Raw genomic sequence first — 22,865 nt, 5'->3', positions numbered from 1 at the left:
CTGGAACAGAAAATAAAGGAAGAGAAAGTATTTCAATAAAAGTTATTTCCAGAAGGTTACATTGAAGTGCACAAAAGGAAAAGGTAGGTGCTGATTAAGAAAGCTCTTTCTTTTCATAAAATCTATGATTTTGAAAAGAAAAAGAAACTGACCCTAGGAGTAGGAGACAGGCAAGCCTGAAAGCTTGAGGGGAAGGCAATAAAAGTGATGAATCCTGGAATAAAGAGAAAGAAGAAGCATGTAGAATACTGAAAGGAATGAAAAGGCAGCATGAAGAGAGATTGGAATTCTCCCTAAACTGTGGGAGACTTATACGTAAGATGGTGGTTTTGCTGAGCTCTAGAAACAGCCTATGTGCTGTAAGGCAAGTTTGGAAGAGGGTATTTCTCCCTGACCTTTCACCTTTACTGATCACTTCTGTTCCTAGCAAAAAGAACCCCACACTAGATGTTAAGTAACCTGAATCTAAAAGAAGTTCAGATTGTTGCCAGGAGAGGTCGTCTGGCTGTCTAATGAGAAGCCTCAGAGGGTGGTATTACCTGGGTAAACAGTGCAGGGTCTGCCGTCTGTCTTACAAGTTAAGAAATCGGATTTGTGAAAACTCTGAGAATGTACCTGTCTCTCAGGGCTACACTAACATTACCTAAGATCATTCAGAATGATGCTAAAACTAGAATACCATGAAGGGATGTGAACATTTAAGTCCTCTGCATGGTGCATTCTTTATAAGTAGGCAACATAAGGCATCAAATTATGAGAAAGTAGCTTGGGAATGTGGATAGAATCAGAACAAGTTAATTATCCAATTTGAAGGTTCTAAGGCATCATGTTAAAATATCCAGAAAGAAATCTGCCCCCAACAGGGTTTTATTTGCTATTAGGCCTCAAAATTAATCTTTGGACCAGAGTACACTCTCCCCTAAATAGTGTTTAGATGTATGTAGCCAGTTTGTTTGTGTGACTCTCCTTTTTTCATTTCTGTGTACTGCTGACAAGTCCTCCCTGCTGATTAACACATTCTTCCTTCAATTATAATAAATCAGTGGGTGCTTATGCTTTTTAAAGTAACTGTCCAAATATCTGTTCCATTTGGTTTGATTTTTGAGCCTTAACTCTAAGACGGAAATAAAATTTGTGTAACGTCCAAATTTCTCTCAGTCCCTTTCCCTCAATCTCCACTGAATCAATATTAAAAAAAAATTCAATAAATGGATATGATAATATACAATAAAATATACGACCTATATTTGCTACAAGTCTGAAATACGACAAACTAGAAATAAAATTGTAAAAAGCTACCTTTGTAAAGAATGGGACAACCTGGAATTAAAGATTAAAGGGGTGCAAAAATCACTTTGGAAAGACAATAAAACATGAATAATCTGGTCCGTAAAATTCTAATTTTGCAGTGTCTACCTTATAAGTTAGTTTTACATTGTCAAAAGGGAATGTGTTCTGACTTGGGCAAACCTGGGCTACATTATTCTTCTTCATTCCATCCCTCCATCCCCTAACATGAATTTATTGTAAAATAGCATATTTTAACTTTAAATAAACAAATTTGCTTTATCAGTAAATACATAGGAAAAGATACATACCTGTCCTATTAAAAGACCAGAGACAAAAGCTTTTCCTTGGAGACTGATGTTTGAAAGATACTGGCTGACAGTCTCTTCTACAATGTAGGTTCTTCCCATTATTAAGAACTAATTCAACCTCCTAAATTACAAGAAAAAATATAGAGCATTTTTAGGCAAAAAATATAATTTGCAATGTTTTCCTCATGGGGGTAGTATAAAGAGAGAAGTTGTACTACCCTGATACTACCCCATACCTTACAGTGATTGCTTATTCAATAGGGTATTCTTTCTTGCAAAGTTTGAATGTAGCTTCAGAATTCTCAACAGAGTGTTGCAGGAAATGACTACCAATCAACCAGAGTTGACATGAGCGATAAAACCTACTCCCATACCTCAGATAATGAAGAGAACACTAAACTACTAGTAGCCAACACACCTGATTTCTTATTTAGATCTATTACTCCTTAGTTGTATCATCTTTGGTAATTTACTGCTGAGCCTCACTGTGTCCATTTCTAAAACAGAAAAGATGATAATTTCTGAGTTCTCAATGGGAGGTAAACGGAATCAAATTCATGTATTCAGTAAGCACACTATAAAGAACTACTATGTGCAAGAAGTTGTGCCAAGTGGGATGGCACGAAGATGAATAATACTTGGCCTCTGCCCTTGAGTAACTCAGAGTACAACTGGAATGATGGAAGTAGACAAACAGCAATACAATAATAAACATTTGTAGAGCTTCCATTTTGTGTAAAGCATTGTTCTAAGTACTTAACATATGGTAACATTTAATATTCAGAAAAATCCCCATGAGGTAGGGGACATATATACACGCTTGTTTTATAGATTTAGAAACTGAAACGAAAAAAGGTAACATAACTTGCCCAAGCGATAAAGCTGGTAAGTGGCAAAGGTAGGATTTCACTTCAGGCAGTCTGGCTCTAAAATCCATTTCTTAAATAGTATTCTTAAATACTGTGCTCATACTAAGGAGTCACACCCAGTCTCTCAATTAAACTTTCACTAAGGGGGACTCCTGTTCTACCCTCTCGCCAGTTTGGGGATGAAAATCAGCATATTCCTCTGCCTGGCTCATACTCCTTTGATTCGAGTTTCTGTAGCTTAAAATCAAAGATGCTGAATAAAAGAGGTAGGAAATAATAAATGATTATCTCAAGGAGTTCACATTCAGTGTGGGAGAAACAAATGTAAAGACATGATTCCAAAAAGCTATAAAATAGCCACAGAGAGACTGAAGAAACACAGTTGCAGCATTCTGAATAGCGCTAACAGTCACTTAGGTCCTGCAAAAAATCCCAATCTTATTCAGGACAACAAAATCCAGGCAACTCTAGATGTGCTGGGGTGGCTTATCTGACATCAGTAAAATAAACTGCCAGTCACAATGACTTGCATTACTCTAAAACTAAAGCCCAGAGAATCGCTTCCAGTTTGAAATGGCCTATTAGATGGTCTTTTTTCAAAGTTCCTGTTCGGTTTTGTCTCAAAATGCATTAAATGTCTTCTTAGCTCTCAGGTTTGCACTTTTTTTTTTCTGGCGAAGTCTAGGACTGCCTGTCTAAATCATTAATGCCTCTATAAAGTTAAGGGCTTTCCACTTTTACCACATTAAGGTATGCATTTCTGTGTATTAAACTTTCTTCTACTTCATCATGCTATTCTACTCTTTTTCCTTCTGCCCTAAATAATTCTTAATTCTTACAAGAAATAGCAGTTAACAGTGACTCCAAGGTTATGATATGTAACTTTTTAATCTTACTTTTTCCAAGGTGTCATCTACTAGTCACGTTAATGTGTAAGAAACTGAATGCAACAGAAAGATGAAAATCTTTGGGTTATGAAATCTGGTTGACTGTCGGATATTTTTTTTCTTTAGTGCTCCTTCAAAACTTTGAAATGTATCTAATCGTACTTTATAAAGGACGCTAATAAAAATGTAGATCTTCTCTTATACAGTTCAGTTTTTCCTGAAATGCTGTGTATCAGCAGAAGCTTTGCAAGTTGTCCAAACGCTGACTTGAGACCACTCAACTTCCCTGGACTCTGATTTCCTAGTCTACAAAATAAAGAATTTGGATCATAGCAGGTCGGAAAATCTAATTTTAGGATTCTCTAAGTCCAAGTACAGAACATCTGCATTTTCCAAATGGTAGATCAATAATGATAATATTGTGGGCCTAGGACATAATACAGTACTGCACATACCAGCAACCTTAATTAAAGTGCTTATATAAAATATTTTGGGGGAAAGAAACAACCTTCAGCTCCTTACTGCTATTCTCAAAGGTTTGCTACTGTGGGAACTGTAGGGAGGATGACATTAGTAATACTTTATTTTCAATAAAGAATTTAACAAATTCTTTTAGAAGAGTAATCAAAAATGAAATAATCTACGGATTCTGCTTAGAAGTCACAGAACTACAATTTGGAAACAAGTAGTTCTGTTACGGTGGCAGGGTAAGAAATGGTTTTTAAGAACGAACGTGTTCAACAACTTCTGTTCCAAAAGTTTTTCAATTTTAACAATATAAACACAAGGCAACATTTTCTGTAACGTTACCTTAAAACATACAAATAAAAGCTACACTCAAACTCCTCTTGGCTTTTTAAAATCCTCTTCCTGGAAAATAAACCGAGCTCCTTAAATTCCTATTAAATCACTGTTACCAATTCCGCCACCAAAAAACCAAAAAATATAAGTAAAGATAAGTCTCATAACTGGACTTGAGTGTGTCGCACAGGAGTGACCGTCCATATATTTCCTATACGCTATCCCTTTCTGTCCTCCTTGAAAAGGCAATTCTCTGTGCCCGAGTGCACACACATCACTCACACACACACACACACACACACACACACACGGATTCCACCCTCAGGCTGACTCACCTGCACTCAGACTGTGCACGCGTGGCAGACAAATCTGTCGAACTGTCAGACCACCTGAGAAAGGTGTTCAGAGTGCAAGTACCAGCCTCCAGGGACCAGATTCCACACCAGTCCCAATTCCACAGTCAATGAATTCATCAGAAAGCGACGAACTTCCCGTACCTCACTTCCTACTCCACACCCGGGGTCTCTGGAGTCAGGTGGCTCAGATTGATGACGCACGCTGGCCCCCTCCTTTCACCGCAGTGCCTCAGCCAAACCGACTGCTGTCGCCACCCCGCCCCCTTCCGGGCGCCATTAAGAGCGTGGCGGTAGCCCGGGGTCTGCCGTCCGGCCCTGCCGGGACCGATGCCCTCTAGCGGCCCAGTGTCTAAAAGCCGCCAAAGAGGACGACCCATGGCATCCCGGAGCTGTGACAGTAAGGTCGCCCTCCTCTTCAGGGAGGAACGTAGGTTAACGGGTACTATGTGGCGCCACCTCGCGGATAAGTGGTCGCGCGGCAGGCAAGGAGAGCCGGGGGGCGGGGAGAAAGGAGGAAGCGGACTTGGTGGTGCAGAATTGGGCTCACGGAAGGGATTGGGGAAAACTACGTTTCCCTGAAGCCTACGCGGCTAGAAGCGGGTTGAAAAGGGGGCCGGAAAGCGGAGTGCACGACAGGGGTCAGAGACTGCCTCTGAACTCGGATTCCCAGGGTGCACAGCTTCCGGTGATTGCGCGCGCACCGCGGACGTGGGCGCTGCGGCGCGTCTGGTGCACCACTTAACGCGGGACTCGATTTCCCAGGGTCCCGCCGCTTGAGTCTCCGTCGGGCGGGCGCGCGCGAGACACCGAGCGAGGTGGCAGAGGCGGCAGCCCAGGCTTCTGGGTCCTCTTCGTCTTCGCCTTTCTTCTCCGTTTCTGCTCCGTCGGCCGCTGCCGCCACGGTCCCCGGCCCAATCGACATGGCGGCGGTGTTGCAGCAAGTCCTGGAGCGGACGGAACTGAACAAGCTGCCCAAGTCGGTCCAGAACAAACTTGAGAAGTTCCTTGCTGACCAGCAGTCCGAGATCGATGGCCTCAAGGGGCGGCACGAGAAATTTAAGGTGGAGAGCGGTAAGTGCGACGCTCTTCGCGCCCTTGTTTCTGGACGCGACCCCAGCGATGGCTGGTCTCCTCCCCTTGCAAGCTCGCACCATCCACGGCTTCACTGCTAGCTAGCATCGCTTCTTCGGCTCCGTGGGCACCATAGGCCTTCTCGTAACTGCTTCCCTCACAGTTTGATACGAAGGAGCCTGTTTGTTTGTTTTTAAAATGTGAATCCACATTGAGTTCCTGTTTTCTTTGTAATTAGGGTGGTCTCATTTAGGGACGCCTAACGTTGTCTGGCAAACAGAAATTGTGAAGATTTGGGTCTGTTTACACCGGACTAGGGGTCTGCGACTCCTAACGCTTCTAAGCCTAGAGTACCCTGTCTGTATGTTGCACGTTAAATGATAGTAATTTCTGCTCTTCTAGTCGTCTGCCTTCAAAGGCCTATGTCTTTAATGATAACTTCCTGCACTTGTTCTGAGTCTGTCTCGCTCTGGTCCGTTTTGTGTTCACAAGAACGAGTAGATGCATAAGGCAGCGCTGGAAACACAGTGCACGTGCAGTAAATGTTTAATATATACGACTTCTTTCTAAAAGTTGGCCTTTGATAGAAAATATATTAAGACCTTATAAATACCTGTAGTAGACCCTCAAATAAGAAAGTTCCTCACAATGGTGACTTGAATATCATTGAAGAAATATTAAGAGCATAGTAATTATCATTAGTAAAATACAAATCATCTGTTGTGTGTCCTGGTTTACCAGGTTGTGTGTCTTGGTTAACCAGGTTTTTTTGGGGGGGGGGGCGGGCGGTGCGGGATTGGTAACTGGTTTTTGCTAAGTGGATTGAAAATTCTGAAGAAGTTTTCATTTTAAAAAAATAAATAAAATTACTAAGCAGAACTGATGTTGAAAATTAATTCTCTGAATCCCAACACTGAATATAGTGCACTGCATTCTATGTGTTAATTTACACAATAAATATTGAGCGTCTTCTATGTGCTTCTAATGTGTTGAACAGGACACTATCAGTCGCTTCCCTTGGAAAGTTAACATGTTTATTTTTACATAAATTTAGTAATTTTATATGTTCAGGCATTATTTTGGCTATTTTAAGACAAACCTTTTTAAAGCAAAGTAGTTTTTAACCTAAATAATTTTTTCTCCATTTAATAAATATATTTTTTTGGTCTGCTTTATGCTAAGAAGTCTACTGATGTGTGGGGAAAATACTATGATAAATGAGATGTTGCCTGCCTTGAAGAATTTCATAATCTTGTGGAATAGGCAGAAAAATAATTTGTTAAAACCTTCTCAGGCCTTATTTTCTTTTGTCACTTTACATATGTCAGTTGGAAATGTTGGATTAAAGTCCTTTTCTGTATTCGATCTATTTATCTTTACTCAAATTCTCTCTTATTTGGAGTGTGGGTCCCAATACTATGTCTTAAATTTTAAAATCAGGGTTATCAAAAATAAGTAGCAGTGTCGACAGTGTGTAAATGTATGTTTGATTTTTTTTTTTTTTTTTTCCTCTGATCATCTGTAGAACAACAGTACTTTGAGATAGAGAAGAGGCTGTCCCACAGTCAGGAGAGACTTGTGAATGAAACCCGAGAGTGCCAAAGCTTGCGGCTTGAGCTGGAGAAGCTCAGTAAGTATTTAATTATATCTTTCTAATATTAGAGTATTGAGGTCTTCAGATCCTCCTTTGTATGCTTTGGAAACATTTATTTACTGTATATCAAAATACTGATTGTCCTTGTTTTCATTTCTGGTAATATCATGTTTTTTTCTTTCAGTGTGATTTTTTTTCATTCAGTGGTAAAGACTTTGAAAGAGTCCAGGGCTTAATAGTCAGGAGGCATGTGTTCTAATTCTGACTGCTATTAAAAACTCTTATGTCATATGTAAATCATAACAGTGTTTGATTATTGTTTATAAAATGGCTAGAGCCACTTGTCTATCTACTTAAACAGCTGTACAGGTCAAATGAGGTATATATGAAAGCATTTTGAAAAGGCTAAAGCATTATCCAACTGAAAAAGTAAAGAGAGTGACTTAATTATTTTTATGTTGTTGAAAAATTAAAGCCTATTAGTTCCATTATTATATTCATGTTTTAACTCTTGTTATGATATTTATAACTACTTATGAACCTCAGGATGTAATTTCCTCTTTAAGGCCTAATTCAATTGAAAGATGAACAGCTATTTTGCTTCTTAATTAATTTTCTTACATCATGAAGTTCTAGAAAGTACACAAGATCTTAAAGGTCCTGACATTTCTTGGGAGGATGATGTGTTTTTTGTGCCTTGTTTACAGAGAAAAAAGCGAATGTCAGGAAGATCTTTATAGAGTATGGGCATAATATTTGTTATTAGGTATAGCTGGATTTTAATTTCATTGGGAATGCAAGAAGCTAATAATTAAGAGAATGGCTGAAACATTAGTCTTCTTTCTTAACCAAGTCCATGCCCATCGGCTGTATGTTTGAGTCGAAACACTTTTCAACTAATTTTGGCACATCTCATTTTTAAAACATGTGATGTATACATATGATGGTATGTATACATGTGTAATGAGGGTATGAATACTTGAGTAGCTACATCTGATTTATCACCTGTACACAGTTTTGTCTTGGCATAAAAAAAAAGGTTTGTAGAGCAATAGTGCTAAAAAATTTCAAGAAAATGACTGTGATCCCAGCTTCTTTTATGAGATCTGGAAAAGGGAGAGGGAGGAGAAGATGGGGATAAACCTAGATAGACATGCCTTCCTGGGGTTTACAGTTTATATTTTTATATTTTTTTAGTTTGGAAGCAGTAAATAACATTAAAATGACATAGAAAATTTGGACAAATTTAGCAGGTTTTTTGTTTTTCTTTTAATAAACGAATTGTTTAACTTGGAAGTAATAATAATGTATTTGTTCATTAAATTACCAGCACATAACATAGACGTGTTTCAGTGGAAGAAAGTTTCAGAAAGTATAATCTTCCTAATTATTGGAATATGTTTAGAAGAGAAACTTTAGGGGAGATAGCCCATTATGAGTAGAGATTGTGGGACTGAAAATTCAGTATCAAGCATAGCTCTTTTTAGCGTGGTAAACCAGCTGAATTAGTTATCCATTATTGTGATTTACTCTGTATGCATTTCATGTTTGAAATGTATACTCTGTATACATTTAAATGTTATTATTTATTCTCTTGATTTTGTCTTTTTCCACTTAATTTTTGAATTTGCAAATACAATTAATTCACTTTTTTATGATTGATTTAGAAGATGTCATTGAAAAATAAGGAAATTGGTAATTGCAAATACTTTTTCCTAAAAATGTTGGCTAAAATGATCACAAATATGATTTTGAAGACAGGATAGCATATTTAAAACTTTGTACTAGAAATACAGTAAATTTGGGTTGTACTCACGAATTTGGAACGCAGTGTTGTGCAGCTCTACCTTTCTGAAATCAGTTTCTTAATTTCAAAACGTGTGTGGGTGGCCATTGAATACAAACTGTCATCGCAAATTTTAAGCTTATGTACGTGTGTTCATAAAATTCCTTTTATCCAGACAGTCAACTGAAGGTGCTAACTGAGAAAAACAAAGAACTTGAAGTGGCTCAGGATCGCAGTATTGCCATTCAGGTAAAAGTTATTCCTTTGAATAAAGCTAATTGTAAACCTGATACTTGAGGAAGTTTTCTACTCTGATTGTGCTTATTGGTTATTTAGTCAGGGGGAAGATGAAATATGTTCAGTTAGGAGAAGCTACTAACAAAAATGTATATACATAAATTCCTTAATAGGATTTTATGTTTTAATGATTGATTAGATATTCCTTTTACTTATTAGAATATGTAAGTTCTTGATATAAAAAAACACTTGCTTTTAGCTGGGTAGCTCTTAAGTCATGATTTAAAAAAAATTTTTTGCATTATAAGTGCCATAAATCTGTAAGTAGGGTAGATATTCAAAGATCCATCTGGCGGTCTATCCACCCACTTACCTACCTATCTTCCTTCCATTCTTTTAGAAATTATCTATTTAATGCTTACTATTGCCTAGGCATTATTTCAAGTATTGTGATACAGTTGGGGATATGTGTGAATCCACATTGGTAATCATTTCCTTAGAGTAGTGATTAAGAATAACAGATTGAATATGATTACAAGGATTGCAGGCCAGTTTGTTTAATAAAGTGGTCATACCCAATGATTCTTTGATCAGATAGACCTTTAGACTCTTGCCATTGCTTTTTAAAAATTTGCGTTTGATTTGAGGTTAAAAAATATTTGATATATGGAAGATACTTATAGTGGGAAAGAGTGATAGACTTGATCCAATAGAAATTTAAAATTTTCTACATGAAAAGAATTAAAAAGCAAATAAATCATAGAAAGTATTTTCTCAATAAAAATGACTATATATATCCTTAATACATGACTACTTTCAAATTATAAGAAAAATTATTCAAAGGGGGAAATGGGCAAAGGTTTTTAAAACCAGACAGGAAGCTGTACAAATAGCCAATAGCAATATGAAATATTATTCTACTTCACTTGTAATCAGAAAAATGCAGATAATGCAACAATGTATTTATTTTTCACTTCCCCATGTTAACACTGATTTTTTTGTTTCTCTTTTTTTTTAAGCATAATCTTCACTTCTGGCATAAGTGGCTTCACATTGGCAATTATGACTTCAAGAAGAGCCTATAAATTGCCATTGTCTTGCTGCAAAACAATTTGACAAAATATATTAAGAGTTTTAAATAATTCTGTTTCTGGGGTCTTTCTTGAGAAATAATTTGAGCCAAGGTGCAGTGATATTCATTAAAGTTTTATTTTATAACAGCAAAAATTAGAAGTAAATTAAGTTTCTTATAAAGGCTTATTGAAGTAATTATATAATTATATGACACTTTCAAGTAATTAAAAAGCGGCATGGGAAATTTTTTTGTGAGTCTAGGAAGAATAATTTTTAAAAACCCAAAATATGAACAGAAGTGTTGAGATTATGGGTAGTTTTTAAACATTTTTATGTATAAGCCATAAGTAAGAAAACCAACCATTTTTAAACCACTGCTAATGTTAACTAAGGTGCCAATTCCATGTTCATTTCTATATATTTGATCAACTTGATTTTCTTATTTAAATGTTTTATGCTTACTCCTTTATATGACAGAGCCAGTTTACAAGGACAAAGGAAGAATTAGAAGCTGAGAAAAGAGACTTAATTAGAACCAATGAGAGACTATCTCAAGAACTTGAATATTTAACAGGTATGAAAAAGGACCTTAGTCTCTAACTTCACTCTTTGCTTTCTCTTCTAACAGTGCTAAGATTTAATCCCCAGTCCATTTCTATTAGCTGGTGTTTGTCATAGCTCAGAATAGAGTTCAGAGAAATATCCTGTTGTTTCTCCTACTCATTTATCTCTAGATCATTCTGAGCCCTTAAAGAGGTGTCTATAGACAAGTACACAAATGAAAAACATCTGAAGGAATTTGGACCAAGGTTTATGTACTACAATATTATTTATAGTATCAAATTGGAAACTGTTCAGATGTTCAGTTGTAGAAGCTGAACTCCTTTTGATACAGACACACTTGCTGGTATAAGCTGTCCACAAGCATTCAATATAAGAACCAAAAAGGAGAGCCCATATTTAAAAGCACAGGCTGAAAGAATTAGGAAGCAAGAATATAAGATATTTAGACATAGAATATAATATGTAATACAGTTGATGTATTCAAGTGAATATGACTCTTAAGCAGTTTAATGGTATCCAGTTCCCTTTGGTTCCTTTTTATAAGATTTTTCAGAATTTTTATTTCTACTGAAGGAAGAATTTTCAAATACTTATGTTACTGTACAATAATAGTCAATTAGTAACTATTCTCAGAAAAATTAATTCAAAGTATTTGTTGATGATTTTGATCAGCTAATGGGTAAAATTAAATTTTTTCATAAAAACCTTCATGTAAGGAATACAAAAATAATTAAGTATGTATATTCCTGCTGTTTTGAGTGTAAGGTTTTAATATGTACCATTGCTTTTTAACTTAAGAAATGGCTAATTTGTGACATTTTAATAGACTTTTGGTTAATATGAGGGAATTAATGTTGTATATTTAGCTTTAGATACTGCATTTAAAATAAGATAACCAGTATAATTTACATGCTTGGTTGGATGCATGAATTTGACTTCATCATCTATTTGTTAAAATTAAATTTGTGATTAAGTATGGCAGAAACAAGTTAAAATAGAAGAGTTGAGAACTACTTATATAAATGTTTGTATTCCTAGAGATGCATTTTTGATGTTTGGTTCCTCTGACCATTCATTAGTCATTTTCACATTCTTTTCTGACCTTTCTAGAGGATGTTAAACGTCTAAGTGAAAAACTTAAAGAAAGCAATGCAACAAAGGGTGAGCTTCAGTTAAAATTGGATGAACTTCAAGCTTCTGATGTTTCTGTTAAGGTGAGAAACAATTTCTAATGCACAGAATACAACTTTTGATTAAAACTCACCTAAATTAAATTTTAAATATAAACAAGTTATCTATAAATGAATTAAAAGCTATATTTTTTAATATCAGGGAATTAAGTTTTAAGACAATTTTAATTGAACTGTTTTGCTTATATGATGTTTGTTTCATATTGTTCTTACCTGATTCTCTTTTCTGTTAAGAGTCCACGCAAATACTTATTTCTGTTGTAAAAGTTCTGCTTGTGTACCTTAGCTATACACAAAATCTTTTGAATAACCATATATTATATTTAACTGTAAACCTTCTTTTCTTGGATTTCCTTAGTATCGAGAAAAACGCTTGGAGCAAGAAAAGGAGTTGTTACATAATCAGAATACTTGGCTGAATACAGAGTTGAAGACCAAAACTGATGAACTTCTGGCTCTTGGAAGAGATAAAGGAAATGAAATTCTTGAGCTTAAATGTAATCTTGAAAACAAAAAAGAGGAGGTAATTTAGTAAAATTGTATCTTTATGTTAGTTACAGTTTACATTTGTGTGCCAGCTTATACAAATTTATTCAGTGGAGTACCAAATTAAATATATTGTAAGATTAGGGGTCAATGTGAAGGACATAACTCATAAATATTTGGCCTAGGAAATTAACCAGTTACATTTTTTTTATCAGATTATAATTGATTTACAATGCTGTGTTAGTTTCTACTGTACAATGAAGTGAATCAGCTATATGTATACATATATCCCCTTCCTCTTGGACCTCCCTCCCACCCCCCATCCCACCCATCTAGATTATCACAGAGCACTGAGCTGAGTTCCCTGAGCTATACAGCAGGTTGCCACTAGCTCTCTTTTTTACACATGGTAGTGTATTTATGTCAAACCTAATCTCCCAGTTCATCCACCCTCTGCTTCCCCCACTGTGTCCACACATCCATTCTCTACATTCCTGTCCTGGAAATAGGTTCATCGGTACTATTTTTCTAGATTCCACATGTATGCGTTAATATACGATATTTGTTTTCTCTTTCTGACTTGCATTTAAATAAAGAACTTACATATCCTTGGATGAATTTTCATACTATCTACTGTCTTATGGTGTGTCCTTCCTAAGACACATGTTTAAGAAGTGGTGGTGAGTTTCTCTGAGCTAAAACTAAACATGTTGTTCTGTGAGCTCTTTTTCATTTTCTTAAACATTCATATTTTATGCAAAATGCTTTTTTGGGTGTGGGGGATTATTTTGCTTTTACTTGACAGCTAAACTTTATTTTTAACATCTTTATTGGAGTATAATTGCTTTATAATTGTGTGTTAGTTTCTGCTGTATAACAAAGTGTATCAGCTACACATATCCCCATATCTCCTCCCTCTTGCGTCTCCCTCCCACCCTCCCTATCCCACCCCTCTAGGTGGTCACAAAGCACCAAGCTGATCTCCCTGTGTTATGCACCTGCTTCCCACTAGCTATCTATTTTACATTTGGTAGTGTATATATATCCATGCTACTCTCTCACTTTCTCCCAGCTTACCCTCCCCCTCCCCGTGTCCTCAAGTCCATTTTCTACATCTGCGTCTTTATTCCTGTCCTGCCCTTAGGTTCTTCAGAACCATATTTTCTTTTTTTTTTAGATTCCATATATATGTTTTAGCATACGGTATTTTTTTTTTTTTCTCACTTGCTTCACTCTGTATGACTGACTCTAGGTCCATCCACCTTACTACAAATAACTCAATTTCATTTCTTTATATGGCTGAGTAATATTCCATTGTATATATGTGCCACATCTTCTTTATCCATTCATCTGTCGATTGACGCTTAGGTTGCTTCCATGTCCTGGCTACTGTAAATAGAGCTGCAATGAACATTGTAGTGCATGACTCTTTTTGAATTATGGTTTTCTCAGGGTATATGCCCAGTAGTGGGATTTCAGGGTCATATGTTAGTTCTATTTTTAGTTTTTTCAGAAACCTCCATACTGTTCTCCATAGTGGCTGTATCAGTTTACATTCCCACCAACAGTGCAACAGGATTCCCTTTTCTCCACACCCTCTCCAGCATTTATTGTTTGTAGATTTTTTGATGGTGGCCATTCTGACTGGTGTGAGGTGATATCTCATTGTAGTTTTGATTTGCATTTCTCTAACAATTAGTTATGTTGGGCATCCTTTCATGTGTGTGTTGGCAACCTGTATATCTTCTTTGGAGAAATGTCTGTTTAGGTCTTCTGCCCATTTTTGGATTGGGTTGTTTGTTTTTTTAATATTGAGCTGCATGAGCTGCTTGTATATTTTGGAGATTAATCATTTGTCCATTTCTTCGTTTGCAGATATTTTCTCCCATTTTGAGGGTTGTCTTTTCATCTTGTTTATGGTTTCCTTTGCTCTGCAAAAGCTTTTAAGTTTCATTAGGTCCCATTTGTTTATTTTTGTTTTTCTTTCCGTTTCTCTAGGAGGTGGGTCAGAAAGGATCTTGCTGTGATTTATGTCATAGAGTGTTCTGCCTATGGTATCCTCTAAGAGTTTGATAGTGTCTGGCCTTACATTTAGGTTTCCAATCCATTTTGAGTTTATTTTTGTGTATGGTGTTAGGGAGTGTTCTAATTTCATTCCTTTACATGTAGCTGTCCAGTTTTCCCAGCACCACTTATTGAAGGGGCTGTCTTTTCTCCATTATATTCTTGCCTCCTTTATCAAAGATAAGGTGACCATACGTGCGTGGGTTTATCTCTGGGCTTTCTATCCTGTTCCATTGATCTGTATTTCTCTTTTTGTGCCACTACCATACTGTCTTGATTACTGTAGCTTTGTATTATAGTCTGAAGTCACAGAGCCTGATTCCTCTAGCACCGTTTTTCTTTCACAAGATTGCTTTGGCTATTCAGGGTCTTTTGTGTTTCCATACAAATTGTGAATTTTTTTGTTCTAGTTCTGTGAAAAATGCCACTGGTAGTTTGATAGGGATTGCATTGAATCTGTAGATTGCTTTGGGTAGTATTGTCATTTTCACAGTGTTGATTCTTCCAGTCCAAGAACATGATATATCTCTACATCTGTTTGTATCATCTTTAATTTCTTTCATTGTTGTCTTATAGTTTGCTGCATACAGGTCTTTTGTCTCCTTACGTATGTTTATTCCTAGGTATTTTATTGTTTTTGTTGCAACGGTAAATGGGAATGTTTCCTTAATTTCTCTTGCAGAGTTTTCATCATTAGCAAAAGAATGCAAGAGATTTCTTTGCATTAATTTTGTATTCTGCTAATTTACCAGATTCATTGGTTAGCTCTAGTAGTTTTCTGCTAGCACCTTTAAGATTCTCTATGTATAGTATCATGTCATCTGCAAACAGTGACACCTTTACTTCTTCTCTTCCGATTTGGATTCCTTTTATTTCTTTTTCTTCTGATTGCTGTGGCTAAAACTTCCAAAACTATGTTGAATAATAGTGGTGAGAGTGGGCAGCCTTGCTTGTTCCTGATCTTAGTGGAAATGGTTTCAGTTTTTCACCATTGAGGATGATGTTGGCTGTGGGTTTCTCATATATGGCCTTTATTTTATTGAGGTAAGTTCCCTCTCTGCCTGCTTTTTGGAGGTTTTTTTAATCATAAATGGGTGTTAATTTTGTTGAAAGCTTTTTCTGCATCTAGTTAGATGATCATATGGCTTTTCTCCTTCAGTTTGTTAATGTGGTGTATCATATTGATTGATTTACATAATTGAAGAATCCTTGCATTCCTGGAATAAACCCGGCTTGATCATGGTGTATGATCCTTTTAATGTGCTGTTGCATTCTGTTTACTAGTGTTTTGTTGAGGATTTTTACGTCTATGTTCATCAGTGATGTTGGCCTGTAGTTTTCTTTTTTTGTGACATTTTTGTCTGGTTTTGACATCAGGGTGATGACGGCCTCGTAGAATAAGTTTGGTAGTGTTCCTCCCACTGCTGTATTTTGGAAGAGTTTGAGAAGGATAGGTGTTAGCTCTTCTCTAAATGTTTGATAGAATTCACCTGTGAAGTTATCTGGTCCTGGGCTTTTGTTTGCTGGAAGATTTTTAATCACAGTTTCAATTTCAGTGCTTGTGATTGGTCTGTTCATATTTTCTGTTTCTTCCTAGTTCAGGCTCAGAAGGTTATGCTTTTCTAAGAATTTTTCTATTTCTTCCAGATTGTGCATTTTATTGGCATATAGTTGCTTATAATAATCTCTCATGATCCATTGTATTTCTGCAGTTTCGGTTGTTACTTCTCCTTTTTCATTTCTGATTCTATTGATTTGAGTTTTCTCCCTTTTTATCTTGATGAGTCTGGCTAATGGTTATCAATTTTTTTTATCTTCTCAAAGAACCAGAGTTTAGTTTTATTGATCTTTCCTATCATTTCCTTCATTTCTTTTTCATTTATTTCTGATCTGATCTTTATGATTTCTTTCCTTCTGCTCACTTCGGCATTGTTTTGTTTTTCTTTCTCTAATTGCTTTTGGTGCAAGGTTAGGTTGTTTATTTGAGATGTTTCTTGTTTCTTGAGGTAGGATTGTATTGCTATAAACTTCCCTCTAACAACTGCTTTTGCTGCATGCCATAGGTTTTGGGTCATCATGTTTTCATTGTCATTTGTTTCTAGGTATTTTTTGATTTCCTCAGTGATCTCTTAGTTATTTAGCAGTGTATTGTTTAGCCTCCATGTGTTTGTATTTTTAACAGATTTTTTTTCTATAATTGATAGGTAGTCTCATAGCATGTGGTCGGAAAAGATACTTGATATGATTTCAGTTTTCTTAAATTTACCAAGGCTTGCTTTGTGACCAAATATATGATCTATCCTGGAGAAAGTTCCATGAGCACTTGAGAAGAAAGTGTATTCTGTTGTTTTTGGATGGAATGTCCTATAAATATCAATAAGTCCATCTTATTTAATGTATCATTTAAAGCTTGTGCTTCCTTATTTATTTTCATCTTAGATGATCTGTCCATTGGTGAAAGTGGGGTGTTAATGTCCCCTACTATGATTCTGTTACTGTCAATTTCCCCTTCTATGGCTGTTAGCATTTGCCTTATGTATGTACGTGTTCCTATGTTGGGTGCATAAATATTTACAATTGTTATATCTTCTTCTTGGGTTGATCCCTTCATCATTATGTAGTACCCTTCTATGTCTCCTATAATAGGCTTTATTTTAAAGTCTATTTTGTGTGATATTGGAATTGCTACTCCCACTTTCTTTTGATTTCCATTTGCGTGGAATATCTTTTTCCATCCCCTCACTTTCAGTCTGTATGTGTCCCTAGGTCTGAAGTGGGTCTCTTGCAGACAGCATATATACTGGTCTTGTTTCTATATCCATTCAGCCAGTCTCTGTCTTATGGTTGGAGTATTTAATCCATTTACATTTAAGGTAATTATCGATATGTATGTTTCTGTTACCATTTTCTTAATTGTTTTGGGTTTATTATTGTAGGTCTTTTCCTTCTTTTGTGTTTCCTGCCTATAGAAGTTCCTTTAGCATTTGTTGTAAAGCTGGTTTGGTGGTGCTGAATTCTCTTAGCTTTTGCTTGTCTGTAAAGGTTTTAATTTCTCCGTTGAATCTGAATGAGATCCTTGCTGGGTAGGGTAATCTTGGTTGTAGTCTTTTCCGATTCGTCACTTTAAATAGGTCCTGCCACACTTTTTGGTTTGCAGAGTTTCTGCTGAGAAATCAGCTGTTAACCTTATGGAGATTCCCTTGTATGTTATTTGTTGCTTTTCCCTTGCTGCTTTTAATATTTTTTCTTTGTATTTAGTTTTTGATAGTTTGATTAGTATGTGTCTTGGCGTGATTCTCTTTGGATTTATCCTTTATGGGACTCTGTCTTCCTGGAGTTTATTCAATATTTCCTTTCCCATGTTAGGGCAGTTTTCAACTATCATCTCTTTAAATATTTTCTCAGTCCCTTTCTTTATCTCTTCTTCTTCTGGGACCCCTATAATTTGAATGTTGGTGAATTTCATGTTGTCCCATAGGTCTCTGAGACTGTCCTCAATTCTTTTCATTGTTTTCTTTATTCTGCTCTGCAGTAGTTATATCCTCTATTTTATCTTCCAGGTCACTTATCTGTTCTTCAGCCTCAGTTATTCTGCTATTGATTCCTTATAGAGAATTTTAAATTTCATTTATTGTGTTGTTCATCATTGTTTGCTCTTTAGTTCTTCTTGGTCCTTGTGAAACGTTTCTTGTATTTTCTTCATTCTATTTCCAAGATTTTGGATCATCTTTACTAACATTACTGTGAATTCTTTTTCAGGTAGACTGCCTATTTCCTCTTCATTTGTTTGGTCTGGTGGGTTTTGCTTGCTCCTTCATCTACCCTGTGTTTCTCTGTCTTCTCATTTTGCTTAACTTACTGTGTTTGTGGTATCCTTTTCGCAGGCTGCAGGTTTGTAATTCCTGTTGTTTTTTGTGTCTGCCCCTAGTGTGTAAAGTTGGTTCTTTAGGTTGTGTGGGCTTCCTGGTGGAGTGGACTGGTGTCTGTGTTCTGGTGGATGAGGCTGGATCTTGTCTTTCTGGTGGGCAGGACTGCATCTGGTGGTATGTTTTGGGGTGTCTGTGAGCTTATTATGATTTTAGTCAGCCTCTCTGCTAATGGGTGGCGTTGTGTTCCTTTCTTACTAGTTGTTTGGCATGGGGTGTCCAGCACTGGAGCTTGCTGGTTGTTGAGTGGAGCTGGGTCTTAGCATTGAGATGGAGATCTCTGGGAGAGCTTTCACCATTTGATATTACGTGGGGCCGGGAGATCTCTGGTGGACCAATGTTCTGAACTTGGTTCTCCCACTTCAGAGGCTCATGCTTGACACCCGGCCAGAGCACCAAGACCCTGTCATCCACACAGCTCAGAAGAAAAGGGAGAAAAAAAAAGAAAGGAAGAAAGAAAGAAAAATAAATTAATTAAATTAAATTAAGTTATTAAGATAAATAACAAAAAAATATTGAAAGTAAAAAATGAAAAAAGAAAGAAGAGAGCAATGAAACCAATAAACAAATCCACCAATGATAACAAGTGCTAAAAACTATACAAAAAAAAGAAAGAAAATAGACAGAACCCTAGGATAAATGGCAAAAGCAAAGCTATACAGACAGAATCACAAAAGAAGCATACACACACACACTCACAAAAAGAGAAAAAGGAAAAATATATATATACAAAAAATAAGGGAGAGAGCAACCAAATCAGTAAACAAATCTACCAGTGATAATAAGTTCTAAATATTAAACTAAGATAAACATAAAACCAGAAACAAATTAGATGCAGAAAGCAAACCCCAAGTCTACAATTACTCTCAATGTCCACTGCCTCAATTTTGGGATGATTCGTTGTCCATTCAGGTATTCCACAGATGCAGGGTACATCAAGTTGATTGTGGAGCTTTAATCCGCTGCTCCTGAGGCTACTGGGAGAAATTTCCCTTTCTTTTCTTTGTTTGCACAGCTCCTGGGGTTCAGCTTTGGATTTGGACCCACCTCTGTGTGTAGGTCGCCTGTGGGCATCTGTTCCCCACCCAGACAGGACAGGGTTAAAGTAGCAGCTGATTAGGGGGCTCTGGCTCACTCAGTCCTGGTACTTGGCAGCTAAACTTTATACCAAATCAATTTCAATTAATACAACATCCTTCCCCCCAACCAACTCTACTTCTTTGTTTCTAGGTTTCTAGAATGGAAGAACAGATGAATGGCTTGAAAACATCAAATGAGAATCTTCAAAAGCATGTAGAGGATCTGTTGACCAAACTGAAAGAGGTGTAGTTGACCAGTTTAAAATGTCTCTTTTACAAAAATATTGTAACACTTAGGAAGCTATTGATTTATAAAATGATTTCATATTTTGAACCATTCCTGGCACCACAAAATGGCCAGGGCATTTTCATATGATGTAACTAGGCTAAAATTGCTAGAATCAGTTACATACTATATCCAAAGTACTGTCTAAAAATGAGTATGGTTAATTTTAATGACATTTAAATATCCTACTTTAAGATAAAAATATCATTAACATTTTATCCTTAAGATAACTTATCTCTATAGTAATGACAACTGATTTTAATTTTAGTGTTTTAGTCTTCATCTCTTTACTTTCAAAACTGAATTTTTTATCTTGGCATTTGATAAGCATTCTAAATTCAGTTCAAATCAGACTGTTCTAATTTGGTTTTTGGTGTTGGCTTTTTTTTTCCCCTCAGGCCAAGGAACAGCAGGCCAGTATGGAAGAGAAATTCCACAATGAATTAAATGCTCACATAAAACTCTCTAATCTTTACAAGGTAGGTACCGTACCATATGCTTTAGTGTCCTAATGTTGCATTATTGGATGTTGGGTAACTTTTTTAAGATTAAATTTTAGAGTGCTGCTGATGATTCAGAGGCAAAGAGCAATGAACTGACCCGAGCAGTGGATGAATTACACAAACTTTTGAAGGAAGCTGGAGAAGGTAAGACTTTCCAATTATGGGAAGATTATTTTGTTTTTAGATAGAAGGTACTGTTTTCTTTACCCTTCTGTAGATTTTTGGATTTGGAGGTCAGATACCTTATTAGGAACAAACTTTGATATAGAAGAAAGATCCTTAGGTCAAGAAATTTTGAATTCTATTTTCAGCAAATATTTGAAAATATAAGTAGCTAACATTTTTCTGTTTCTTTCATTTGATAACCTTGTATATATATTCTGATTTGTAATAGGAAATTTTTCTTCCATTTTTGAAACATTTCCTTTGATAAATACATATAGGTTTATAGTTTGGGTACTCTCTTAATCCATAAATAAGCCTTACTTTTTAAGTTATAATGTATTTTAAAGTCTTTGATTTCATATATTCCTGCTTTTTTTTAATGTAAGTTATTTATGTATGATCTTTTCCAGGCATTTCCTATGTTCTAGACATCTAAGATCAGATTAAAACCAAAGAGACACTTAGAGCCACTTTTTTTATAATTTGAGTTCCCCTATTTTCCCCTCTTATAAAAGGGACATCAAAAGGAGAAATAGATTGACTAGGCCAGGACACCTCAGGAATTATAAGTACATCAAGAGCTTCCAGTGGGTAATAACTGTCAACCACAGCCTCTGTAGAATTTAATATTGTCTGCTGACTATTCTGTTACATTCTGTAACTCAAAGATTTTAATTATGTGCTTGATTATTCTGTCTCTAAAAATGTTTTTAGCCAATAAAGCAATACAAGATCATCTTCTAGAAGTAGAGGAATCTAAAGATCAAATGGAAAAAGAAATGCTTGAGAAAATAGGGAAATTAGAGAAGGAATTAGAGAATGCAAATGACCTGCTTTCTGCCACAAAACGTAAAGGTATGGATTCATAGATGCTTATTAAAGGTTTGAAATACTAGAACTTCCCTACATAGTCCTCACTTAACTTCACTAATAGTGTTTGTCCTATTGTGATGTAGGAAACTCATTAAGTTATAGCATTACGATTTATTTATTTTTAGTTCAGCATTACTTTATCTGTATCTTTATTGTATTGTTAGGTATAAGTACCATTTGATCACACATAATTGTGTGTCAATTTCCAGAATAGCTTTAACTATAATTACTGCATGGTTTTTAGAATTGTGTTACTTGTCATATTTTATATAGTCTTCATAGGAATTTATATGTAATGTACAGTAGGTATCACTTTTACTTGTAAGAAATATTAGTGGCTTTACTTTGAAATTTTACAAAAATATACTCGATTTCTGTGTGTTGGCACAGGGGCCATCTTGTCTGAAGAAGAGCTTGCAGCCATGTCTCCTACTGCAGCAGCCGTAGCTAAGATAGTGAAACCTGGCATGAAGCTAACTGAGGTAAAAATGGTATTAAATCTTGTTATTTGCCTTCAGCAAAAGTGTTCACATCTCTCTGACACTTATGCCCCAGAAAAATTATTCTTAAAGTTGCCTAGTGATTAACAGATCATTTTAGGGAAAGCTTTCTTACTTTGTTTTGTTTGTTTGTTTGTTTTTAGTTGTGCCTCATGGGCTCCTTAGTTGTGGCATGCAAACTCTTGGTCCCCGGACCAGGGATCGAATCTGGGCCCCCTGTTTTGGGAGCGTGGAGTCTTAACCAGTGTGCCACCAGGGAAGTCCCCAGGAAAGGCTTTCTTGGTTCCTGGTTCTGTGTAACATACAGTAAACATTTCCATCTTGTGTAATTGCTAATGAATGTTTATGAAGAAGCTAGACAAACTGTATATATCTGTTATGCTTAGGTTTGAAATGACCCCTCTTCTTCTTTCAGCTGTATAATGCTTATGTGGAAACTCAGGATCAGCTGCTTTTGGAGAAACTAGAGAACAAAAGAATTAATAAGTATCTAGATGAAATAGTGAAAGAAGTTGAAGCCAAAGCACCAATTTTGAAACGCCAACGTGAGGAGTATGAACGTGCCCAGAAAGCTGTGGCAAGTTTATCTGTTAAGCTTGAACAAGCTATGAAGGTTGGTTCCATTCCTAAATTTTAACTGTAGAAAAAATACATATGAGAAACCATTTACTAGATAGGGTAGTTCTTTCTTAGAATTAAAGAATTTAAGTTAAAAGGCTAACCACTTTTTCAGTGATAGGGTAATTATATATTTTAAAACTTGTCATTACATTATTAAACATCTGTAATTGCAAAATGTTTTATCTTTATTCAGCTAACATTGAAAACCTTTAGCATTTTTTAAGACATTTGGGATGATTTCTGTAGGGTTCTCTAGTGGATGATAAATAGCCAGATCTCCCTGGGCTTCAGATTAAAATAACAATCTCTGTTAATAGAACCTTTCTAAATTTAGC

General features: G+C 36.0%; 2 protein-coding genes across 4 annotated transcripts in view; one reads left to right on the top strand and one right to left on the bottom strand.

Moving 5' to 3' along the window:
• Positions 1-1,697, bottom strand: part of ODR4 (odr-4 GPCR localization factor homolog) — a 34,670-nt gene extending 32,973 nt beyond the window's left edge. For all 3 annotated transcript variants that reach the window (XM_065884968.1, XM_065884976.1, XM_065884982.1), the window contains exon 1: positions 1,599-1,697. In XM_065884968.1, the coding sequence (XP_065741040.1) occupies positions 1,599-1,697 (99 nt within the window). The remainder of the gene's footprint in view (positions 1-1,598) is intronic.
• A 3,584-nt stretch (positions 1,698-5,281) lies between these two features.
• TPR (translocated promoter region, nuclear basket protein) overlaps positions 5,282-22,865 on the top strand; it is a 64,088-nt gene continuing 46,504 nt past the window's right edge. Inside the window, exons 1-12 of the mRNA XM_065886159.1 lie at positions 5,282-5,582; positions 7,108-7,212; positions 9,138-9,211; positions 10,751-10,847; positions 11,948-12,051; positions 12,386-12,550; positions 19,734-19,826; positions 20,267-20,347; positions 20,428-20,515; positions 21,251-21,391; positions 21,800-21,891; positions 22,325-22,522. Of these exons, the coding sequence (XP_065742231.1) occupies positions 5,432-5,582; positions 7,108-7,212; positions 9,138-9,211; positions 10,751-10,847; positions 11,948-12,051; positions 12,386-12,550; positions 19,734-19,826; positions 20,267-20,347; positions 20,428-20,515; positions 21,251-21,391; positions 21,800-21,891; positions 22,325-22,522 (1,389 nt within the window). The 5' untranslated portion in view covers positions 5,282-5,431. The remainder of the gene's footprint in view (positions 5,583-7,107; positions 7,213-9,137; positions 9,212-10,750; positions 10,848-11,947; positions 12,052-12,385; positions 12,551-19,733; positions 19,827-20,266; positions 20,348-20,427; positions 20,516-21,250; positions 21,392-21,799; positions 21,892-22,324; positions 22,523-22,865) is intronic.

The sequence above is a fragment of the Phocoena phocoena genome, chromosome 1, assembly GCF_963924675.1.
Source record: "Phocoena phocoena chromosome 1, mPhoPho1.1, whole genome shotgun sequence".
Lineage (NCBI taxonomy): Eukaryota > Metazoa > Chordata > Mammalia > Artiodactyla > Phocoenidae > Phocoena > Phocoena phocoena.
Note: the sequence above shows the minus strand (reverse complement) of the source record. Positions and strands in the feature narration are given on the sequence as shown.